This window comes from Dromiciops gliroides, chromosome 1 (genome assembly GCF_019393635.1).
Source record: "Dromiciops gliroides isolate mDroGli1 chromosome 1, mDroGli1.pri, whole genome shotgun sequence".
Lineage (NCBI taxonomy): Eukaryota > Metazoa > Chordata > Mammalia > Microbiotheria > Microbiotheriidae > Dromiciops > Dromiciops gliroides.
This window is the reverse complement of record NC_057861.1, coordinates 599,772,862-599,782,885: the sequence shown is the minus strand read 5'-3', so window position 1 is coordinate 599,782,885 and position 10,024 is coordinate 599,772,862. Positions and strand designations below refer to the sequence as shown.

The 10,024-nt window shown below is 46.7% G+C and overlaps 2 protein-coding genes across 3 annotated transcripts; both read right to left on the bottom strand.

Moving 5' to 3' along the window:
* Positions 1 to 8: 8 nt before the first annotated feature.
* On the bottom strand, positions 9 to 1,757 carry SPAG8 (sperm associated antigen 8). 2 transcript variants are annotated; one of them, XM_043977637.1, is made up of 6 exons: positions 1,277 to 1,757; positions 999 to 1,170; positions 796 to 841; positions 568 to 679; positions 328 to 387; positions 9 to 190 (listed from the first exon to the last, which is right to left on the bottom strand). In XM_043977637.1, exons 1-6 carry the CDS (start codon positions 1,739 to 1,741, stop codon positions 68 to 70), a joined length of 978 nt encoding a protein of 325 aa, XP_043833572.1. In that variant the 5' UTR covers positions 1,742 to 1,757; the 3' UTR covers positions 9 to 67. The 2 variants fall into 2 exon arrangements, with proteins under 2 accessions (XP_043833572.1, XP_043833574.1); XM_043977639.1 differs by lacking the exon at positions 568 to 679.
* A 2,077-nt stretch (positions 1,758 to 3,834) lies between these two features.
* Positions 3,835 to 9,642, bottom strand: HINT2 (histidine triad nucleotide binding protein 2). Its single transcript, XM_043978522.1, has 5 exons — positions 9,522 to 9,642; positions 4,612 to 4,752; positions 4,374 to 4,478; positions 4,171 to 4,243; positions 3,835 to 3,987 (listed from the first exon to the last, which is right to left on the bottom strand). The coding sequence occupies exons 1-5, from the start codon at positions 9,591 to 9,593 to the stop codon at positions 3,896 to 3,898; spliced, it is 483 nt and encodes a 160-aa protein (XP_043834457.1). The 5' UTR covers positions 9,594 to 9,642; the 3' UTR covers positions 3,835 to 3,895.
* Between the last annotated feature and the right edge of the window lie 382 nt (positions 9,643 to 10,024).

Here is a 10,024-nt window from a genome sequence, read left to right as displayed (position 1 = left end):
TACCCATTTGTATGATTTATTTCCCCCATCCCATTATCCAGTCTGCTTCTCTCCTACCATTTTCCTCTCAAAGTCGAGGGTAGTTCTCAGGGCCATAAGGTAAGGGCTGGTCCATGGACAGAGGAACAGGTGTGGAGAAACTACAGTTCTTTCGAAATGGGGTGTCATATGTTCGGATATTGCTGACGCCCTGAAAAGTTCTTCAAGTTAGGATAAGACGTCTTCCCACCAGCCTACCCAACTGTGTTTCTGTTCACCGCCTGTCCCCAAACTTCAGCAACATGACCTGCCTGCCCCAACCTCCCCCAGGAAGTTCCTTTAACACACCGGAAGCTTTGATGCTTTTTGTAGCCAGTAGGTCTCCGGCTGCTCCTGCAGGCTGTGAGGCTATATGGGGAAAAGGAGTAGAGAGTTCATGGGGATGGGGGAAAAGTATTTTCCCTCCCCTAATTTTGTGTGACCTCTCCTTCCCCTGCATTTGAAGGGGTTCTATCATTAGCCCAAAAGTTTTCCCCCATCAGTCTGTTGAGAAGGAGGGTCTTCTTTATTGGGAGGTGATGTTCTCACCTTGGTGGGAGGTGGTGGCCCAGGTTGCTCCAGCTCCCTCTGATAATCATGGTGTGTTACAGACTCATAATTGAAATACTTTGGTGGACTCAACTCCTGGTCCACTTCCTTCCTGCATAATCCCAGAGTTAAGGGCCATTTTCCCCCCTTATCCCCCACCTCCTAGTCTCTTCCCCACCCAATTCCTCCCCAGCTCCCTCCTACTGCCCTCCCCATGCCATCCCTCACCGGATCTGGTGGTGCAGAAGCAGCTCCAGCATGGCTTCTCTCCTCCCTAGGGGAAGGATGGGACAGGAGGGGGAGGCACGGGTCAGTGGGTACCAGACCAAGGCCAGAGAGATAGGGAGGACCATAGCCTTGCAGCTGCATACTTCATTACCACCCTCTCCCACCCCTTCCTGAGGTTTTCTCTCCTAAGCCATTGGGTGTACCTCGGAGGGCTTTCCGAGGATTCCCTGGGTGCTGGTAGGAGTCCTTTTGGGTGGTCCTGGAGGTGTGGGGGGAGGACAGCTCCAGGGTCAGCAGTCCCACGTGTCCGTGGCGGTAGCGGAAACCCTCGCTTTCCTCATGATGTAGGACCCGGTCCAGCTCGTTGGTGGCTCTCTGTGGGACCAGAAGCCCTGAGTGACTCCAAAGTCGCCCACAGATCCCCGTGGGTGGGCAGAGCCCCCGCCCCCGCCCCTAAGGAAAGGAAAGGAGGCCGCACTACCTCTTCCACCCAGTTATGGATGAGGCACTGGCCCCGAGGCAGTGGCTCCTGGGGCGCGCGGGAGTCGGGGGACCAGGGCAGCCCCGGGGCGCCGGGCTCGGGGACTTGCAGCGCCTCCCAGGAGTTGGGCCCTTGGCCGCTCGGCGCCCAATAGCAGCAGTGCAATGGGGGCAAGCGGGGCTGCGTCAGGAAGCCGCCGCACACCAGCCCCGGCTTCGAGGTGAAGCTAGCGTCCGGGCTGCCCTCCAGGCCCTTCTGCAACGTCCCGGAGCTCTCCTGGGACGCGACCATTGGCTCCTCTCCCGTGAATGCCGGGGCCTCATCCGGGGCAGTGTCCTGGGCCGCCGGGGTCGTTAGTGAGGTACCCTTCCGAGGGACCGGCCCCGGCCCTGGGCCCCGGCCCCCTTCGGGGCCCGTCCCATCAACTGCCTCCGCCGCCTCGCCGCCCTCCGTCTTCCCCGGCATGTTAGCGGGTCGCCATGGAGACGGCCCGTGACCCCGCGAGACTACGAGGCCCAGGCCCCGAGCGTTCGGGCGGGTCCCAGACACTCGGCCTGGGGGCGCTCACGGGCGCGGCTCACCCGGAGACCAGCCGGGAGCGGGGACGCGGAGGGAAACAGCCCGTGCCGGGGCCGGGGCGGGTTGGGGGTCTTCTCTATCCTATTTAAAAAGAGGCCCCTTCCAGAAACGAGCCTCCGACCCAGCATCTCTCACAACGTCGGTGCCAGCAGCGCCGCGCGGGTCTAGCTAGCTGAACTTCTCGTGGTACCCGGCTAGCATGGGGCAGCCAGTTGGCAGAACCATTCAGCAAACACACCACATGCAGGATAAATACACTATTGCGTGTCAAAATACGACCTTCTGGGAGTCCCTGAAGACGGAGCAAAGACCAGAGCTATGCATATATATGCATACGTTAGGAGGATTGAATTGGAAGGGGAGAGTGCTGGCCAGAAGCTGCAGCTGTAGTCCAGATAGGTGGTAACAATGGCCTGGACTGGAGGGGCCCGCAGTGGGAAGGGGGTAGATACACAATGTTGACCAGTTCTGTCTTCAGAATCTTGGGCCCTACCTAGCATTTTGCACGTCTAGATTTGGGCCTAACATACGAAAGTCCTGGGGGATGCTGTGGTCACCTAGCAGGCTCCCACCTTAGCTCTGAGTCCCTGCAACTGTTCTCCCCTCCATAAAGCCCCACTAACTCCTCTAGGATTTATTTATTTATTTTTGCTTTGTATTTCAGTTTCGTCTATGGCCCAAGTAGTTTCGGATTTTATTTTGTTTTGTTTTTTGCTACTACGATGCTGTCAGGACAAGATCTTCTGACTAGATTAGTATTTGGTTCTTGTTGTCTATTTAGTTCTGTGCTGATGATGTATTTATTCCAACACTCAACATTTGTTAAGCATCTCTATGCAAGGTGCTTGGGATACTTCAGGGACAACTCAGCCCCTTCACTTCACAGCTGGCAGTACTCAATAGCACTGACATTAGGTCCACAAGGGAATATAATATTCTTCCCCACACAACTAGGATGCAGAGTGCTATTATGGTTGTGAATCTCTTTCTGTTGCTTTGCAAGTAAAACATGCTTAGTGTTCTCCAGATTTTTTTTTTTACAGCTAATATCTATTGGGAAATGGGATACAGATGGAGAGAAATCCAGAAATACACATTCAGTGCCAAGTCTTACAGAATAGCTTTTCAGTAGATTGAAAAATGCAGTGCATCACCTCTCAGTATTCCAGCCCCACCGTGGCCCTTTTATTCCCTTTCTACCCAGGAAGAAGTGTAAACTGTCATCTTTTACATTTCTGTTATTTCTAACAAGTGAGACAAGCCCTTAGACAATCTCACAGGGCACTTTTTTCATTAAAAAAATCTTTTGTAAACCATAAAGTACTACAGAAATGTGAGTTACCTTAATATTTTCTTTTTTAAAAGTTTAGTATGCTGACCTCTCAGTGATCCTGTTCCTTCAGTTAGGGAATGCAAATATTTTCCCCATTAGGTCAAAGGCAACACAAAGTGGAATAAGGGCCAGATTTGGAGTCAGAGGACCTGAGTTCAAATTGCATTTCAGACTTACTTTCTGTGTGACCCTTGGTTAGTCATTCTCAGCTTTAGTTTGTTTCCTCATCTGTAAAGTGGGGATAGTATAGCACCGACTATATAGGGTTATTGTGAGGATCAAGTGAAATAATGTAAGGTGCTCTGTAGGCTTTAAAGCATGGCATAAATGTCAGCTACTATTATCACTTCATGTGTGATTCTGAACAAGTCCCTTAATCTCTCTGGGTCCCAGTTTCATCATTTACACAATGAAGGGTTGAACAAGATTACTAATGTTCCTTCCAGTTCTAACTCTTTGATTCTTCCCTACACCCCAAGCATCCTCCACTTTAGATCCCAGGGTATTCCTCAGGTACTTGGTGAGACAGTCACTGATGGAAATTGGGACCAAAATGATCTACCTTCCTGTGCTCCACTTTCCCCATCTCCTGTGTGGGTTAGAGAAGCTTTGTTCAAATGGCTGAATGTAGACATGGAATCAGACGTCAGGGTTCAACAGGTTTATTAACAATCATAGATTCCCACATCTTCTCACTCTGTGCAGGGTCAGCCTGGTGGCCACTGAAGTTGCCGGCCCCCGAGTATGTGCAGGTGCAGGTGATACACAGATTGGGCTCCCAGCTTCCCATCGTTGATCACTGAAATTGGGTGGGGTTAGGGATGTTAGGGACATAGGTACTGAAGCTAGAGGTTAGAGAGTCTGGGTGAGGGGGAGCAATGTAAGGGTTAGGATTAGCACTGACAAGTGACAGGGGGAGGGTAGGCTTGGCTCAGGGAACAGACATTTTAAAGGTTTGGAGGTCAGGGCTTGGGTCACTCACCTAACCGGTATCCATCTCCTAGTCCCTCAGCCTTTGCTGTCTTTGCAGCCACAAGCAGTAGGTGGCCCAGGAGCTGGGACAGGATAATCAAAATGTAAGAAAGTTAAGGCAGTACTCCCTGGTCCATAGTTAATAATCAAGAACCCATTGGCCCAAACTCTGCCCCTCCTAGTTTTTCCTCCTGACCCCATACTCTCCAACACCTGTTTGTCCTGCTCTTCAGCCTGGCTGATCCGAGGAATAGGCTTCTTGGGAATGACTAGAAGATGCACTGGGGCCTGAGGGGCCACATCTCGGAAGACAAGACACTGAGGAGCAGAGGAAGGATATAGAAAATAAACTGTCATTTGGAAATGAGGCATTGATGTGTGTGTAAGTAGAGTAAGGAGTGAGGTGATGGAGATTCTGTGAGGATGGGTCCAGGGCTAAGTGGCATTTTACCTGTTGGTCCTCATAAAGGATGTCAGCAGGAATGCTTCTGTCAATGATCCGGGAGAAGATGGTAGGGGCTGCTCCTTCAGGGGCTGCTTGCTGGGCTTTGGACACCTCATCCCCACTTGGGACCCCTGAAGCTCCTCGGACCTGAGATAGGGTCACAGATTGACCCCGGGTCAGTTAATCATTCCATAAACATGTACTGACCCCATTTCTCCCCCATCCCCAACTCCCCTGTGTGTAGTTTTATACTACACAGCAGCACTGTGGAGAAAAAAATTGTGCAGTTATAACTTACTACAACTTATAGGGCAGATTATTGTAGGAGTCTGGAGAATCATATGGGCTAAGGTGGTGAAAGAAAGGCTTACAAAAGATTGGATGAGCTGGGCAGAGAAAGTGGGTAGGACTTAAGTAGAGAGGAATGAGGGGTGAAGGCACCAGTTACACATTAATGCCTAATTATAAATTCAGTCGAATTTGAGCCAGGAAGCCTGGGCAAAGTCTCCCTAATCCACTTTAGGCAAATCCCTAGGCACTAGGCATCTTGAGAGGTGTCTGAAATCCCTCCAGCCCTTGGGAGTTATAGAATGTGAGTAGTAATTTGCTAGTCTCCATCTGAAAGTTACTTTTCCCCCCTAGAGGGCCAATCAGATCTCCTACCCAGGCTTAACTCTTATCTTCAGAAAGTTCTGATCTGACCAGGCTATCTACAGGGTTTGATTACATTCATTAAGACACTTTAGATAAACACACCTAGGTTAAGATAAGAGGTTAAATGTCCAAATATTTTATATCAGGCCTCTTTCTGAAAACTGACTTAATAGGGGGCAGCTAGGTGGCTCAGTGGATACAGCACTGGCCCTGGATTCAGGAGGACCTGAGTTCAAATTCAGTCTCAGGGGCAGCTAGGTGGCGAAGTGGATAGAGCACGGGGCCCTGGAGTCAGGAGTACCTGAGTTCAAATTCGGCCTCAGACACTTAACACTTACTAGCTGTGTGACCCTGGGCAAGTCACTTAACCCCAATTGCCTCACTAAAAAAAAAAATTTCAGCCTCAGACACTTGACACTTACTAGCTGTGTGACTGTGGGCAAGTCACTTAACCCTCAGTGCCCCGCAAAAATAAATAAAAATAATAAATAAATAAAAGTGATTTAATACCCATTGTCACCTGCACTATGTCACTCATTAGCTAGGTGAACAAGTCACCTAGACTCTTTGAGCCTGTTTTCTCATCTATAACATGGGGATAAATGAAATAAACATGCATTTAAGTGGCAAGCATTGAGGATACAAACAGAAAAAGCAGACAGCTCCTGTTCTCAAGGAATTCAAATTCTAATGAGGGAAGACAACGAAAATGGAGAGTTTGGCTTCAGGCCAGATGGCAGGGCCAGGGAGTCCTTCCATAGGATAAACTGAGGTTTCTGCCTTACAAAAGTGGTCCAGCACCCTTAGGAAGTGGGGAGTGGACCTATAGGTTAGATTGGAGAGGAGATGCTGAGTTGCACTGGGAAGGGTGGGATTTCTGGAAAAGAAAAGGGGAAACTTTATTGGCAGGGAGGCTGTCAAGGGGAGGGGAAAGTTGGGTCCCCAGATAGGGATGATACCCAAACCACTTACCTCTAAAGCACTATATACACGTGAGTTAGTGAACCAGACAGCTTTGTCTGGCCAGCCAGCTCACCACTTATTTATTTGTAACAATAGACTAACCAACAAATCACTTCGACTCAAATCTTAGAAAATGTTGGGGGAAAGTCTAACTCAGAATCATTTTAATGTAAAATGTTTTCATTCTTGTAAAAATCCACGTACAAGGCTTATTTAGGGAACAATAAGTAGATTAGCCTGACTGGGGGTGGGGAGTGTACATATAGGCAGGCAATGGTAGATAAAGTTGGTTAAGGGAAGATGTGCCCTGATTGTGGTAGGTCTTGAATCCCAAGCTGTCTGTTATGCCTAAAATGACACCACTGATGTTTTTATAAGTCTGATTTTATAGTTCTTGTGCACTGAAATGGCTTTATTATAAAATATTCAAACATCATTCTGATTGGCTCTATCCAGTCAACTTGTTAGAAAATCAGAATGCCATTCTGAATGAGAGATAACTATTTATGTCTCCTGGCCTCTTCCTTAGTTTCAGATCAGTACTTCTGACTAAGACATCTCTATCCCTCTGTCCTGCCAGTACTTGAATTCAATATATTCCAAGCCAAATGATCATCTTTGCCCCCAAACCTGTTTCCTGACTTCCCTATTTCTGCTAATGTCATCATCCTTTTCAATTTCTCTCAAGGCTCAAAACCTCATCATCTCTCAATTTTCCCTTTCCCTCATTAACATATTTTAATCAGTTACCAAGTAGCTACCAAATACTCTTAATTTCTCTTCTGTAGCATCTCTTAAAACTATCCCCTTCTTTCCACTACTGAACTGAAACTACTTTAAATCCTAATTACCTAGACATTTACAAGTCTCCTAATTAGTCTTTCAACTTCAAGTCATGACCTCCTCAAATCCATCTCACACACTGACAAGTTTATTTTCATAATGCACAGGTCTGATTATACCACTGTCTGCTCAAAAGCTGTGGATGACTCCCTCAACTGTTGAAGACAGTCCGAAATTCTTAAGCTACTCTACATACAGAATCCAGGAGCAACCTAACTTTCTAGTCTCTTCTACTACTGAGACTTCCATCCCATATTCTCTGCTTCAAATCAGATTACTCCACTTCAGAGTCTATGCTCACACAATTCTTTATGCCAAGAATGCACTTTCCATTTCTGCTTACTGAAAGCCTAACCATCTTCAAGGTTCAGCTCAAATGTTAAGCCCCTTACCCTAAGCCAAAAGTATTTCTCCCCTTCTCTGAATGCTGACAGGAGTCTGTGCTTATCTAATTGTTCTATTCCATTTTATATTTCAGTTATCTTGTCCCATATTCCTATTAGACTGTAAATTTGAGAGGAGGGACTATATCTTATATATATATCTTTGAATTTCCCTCAGCCTAGAACCCTGTGCTCAGTTTACATTAGGCATTTAGTAAATATTTATTAAACTTTTTGCTCAGTAGTGTATCTAATCACCTGCATCACAGAGGACAAAGTTCATCTAAATTATTTTAGTTCTTCCCAGGCAACAAATATTTCCCAATGGTGGAATGGAGCAATCCTTGGCTCTAGCCATTTTTCAGTTTCTGCTTTCATTGGGCTCACAACCAAAAGAGAAAGAATTATTTCACTGAAACAAGTTGTCTGTGGACAGCAGGAAACTAACTGAAGTCCTTATATAAGCACCTCTGAAGAATATGTAATAGCAATGGTTAGGGACAGTCTCTCCACATTATAGTGATCCTCCCTTTCTCTCTTCTACAAAAGATGGGAGCTAAGGAACTGTGTGCAGTCACCGTTTCTCATCTCTCCATGCATCTATGAAAGTTCTGAATAAAAATATCAGAGAATTGGATAGCATTTCTGAGATAATGCAAACTTCATTTTTTCTTTAGTGTGGTTTATATTAATTTTTACAGCTTAGTTTTAAAAGCTGTTGTATTTAGAAAAAAATAATAAAATTAATTTGCATCCCCTTCAGCACATCTCTCCCCTCTTAGGAGCCCTTACTGGGTAGGTATAAACAGGAAACTAACTAGAGGCTAGAACTTTGGGATAATTCACACATTAGAAAAATATTGATTTTAAAGTTTTTTACAGATATCAGACTGTAGATGTTCAGTAAATAAATACTTGTTGAATTGTATGCAGGGGGAAAACCAGCACTCAGAAACTTGTCATTTGTTATGGTTTATTATAGGCAGTATGGTATCATGGAAAATGTACCAGAGAGGGAAGACTGGTTGGATATTCATGGGTGAACCATTTAGCTATTCTGAAAACCTGTACATTTGTAAAATGGGAATGATAATTCTCACTCTATCACTCTCAAAAAATGGTATTAAGAAACAAATTTAAAGAGGGTTTGTGGCTGTAAATTGCTATGTAAATGTAAACTATTAATATTATTACTCAAGGGCATGACCCAATATAATATCCTAATACGGCCCTGTCTAACTAATCTTTTTTATCTACAGTGCCTAGCCCAAAGTGGGCCTTAATGAATGCTTACTGAATTACTTTTTTTTTTTAAAGAAAAGGCCGTGAATAAAACACCAATTTGGTTATTATTAAAAAAAAAAACCGAAAAACTTTACAGATGAACGTTTGTATTCATAAAATTCTTTCTAAGTTCCTATTTTCTGTCTAGAAGATAATTGTCTGTAGCCTTGAATCCCGTTTCTGTTACTTACTGTGTGACCTTGAGCTGTGCAAGGAATATTTATTAATCATTTCTTCTAGCTTTAGTTCCATGATCCTACAAAGACAAAATCCGCTTTCCTACCCCCTTACATTCTATGGGGTGTAGAGAGGAAGGGAAGATACGACATGAACATGAGTTAGTACAAAGTAATTTTAAGAGGCAAAGAACACTAACTAGGGGAGGGAATCGGGACAGGACTTCATGAAGTAGTAAAGTAGCCAGTTCGTCGATGTCACTTTAAGGCTGGCAAAGCGCTTTACATGTTGTCTCAGGTGGCACCTGTGCTTTTGAAAGCTAGGGATTTCATGAGGTGGCGAGTCTGTTCCAGCCATGGGGGCCACCATACACGGAGATGGGAGACGGCAACTCCGCGTGTGGGAGTGTAACACCCAAGTTGACTGGCAAAAGAGAGCGTAAAGGGAGACACACACAGGGCTGGAGAGGCGACCAGATACTGAGCAGGCTTGGCTGGACAGAGGGAGGGAGGCGCGGATAAGCCCGAGGCTCGCTCAGCTCAAGCTGGGGAGAGAAGGGGCGCCCGGGGAATCCGAGCCAAAGGCAGATGGCGCACCTCACCCCTTCCTCACCTGCAGCCGCACGGCAGCCCCCGTCACACGTCGCGTCACACGAAGGGCAGCCCAAACGATTGCAGCCGCCATAGCAGCCCCGAAGCCACTGTCTGTTCCGAGTGCCCCACATCCCCGCCCCCGGAAGTGAAATATGTCTTTTTTCCATTGGCTGCTTTAGCAGCCCGTCTTCGGGTCCTTTCATTTCATTGGTCATGTCCACTTCCTACTTTCGCTCATTGGCTCCGCTTCCGGGATCTGTGCAGTCACTTTGCCTTTCATTGGCTCCATCGCAGGGTGGGACAGACCTTTAAACCCTTTAGGGTCTGTTACCTTTCACACCATTATGTGGCCTATTTGGGGATAGAAACTGTTAAGAGGGGGCGGGCCTTTCAGCCCTTAAGGCTCCGCTATTGGGAGATCTTTTGCTCCCTTAGCCCCCCCAAAGGAGGCAGAGGTGGGGTAGGGGATGTGGGGGTAGGGGAGAGGCGGGGAGACGGAGACACAGACACACAGACACACAG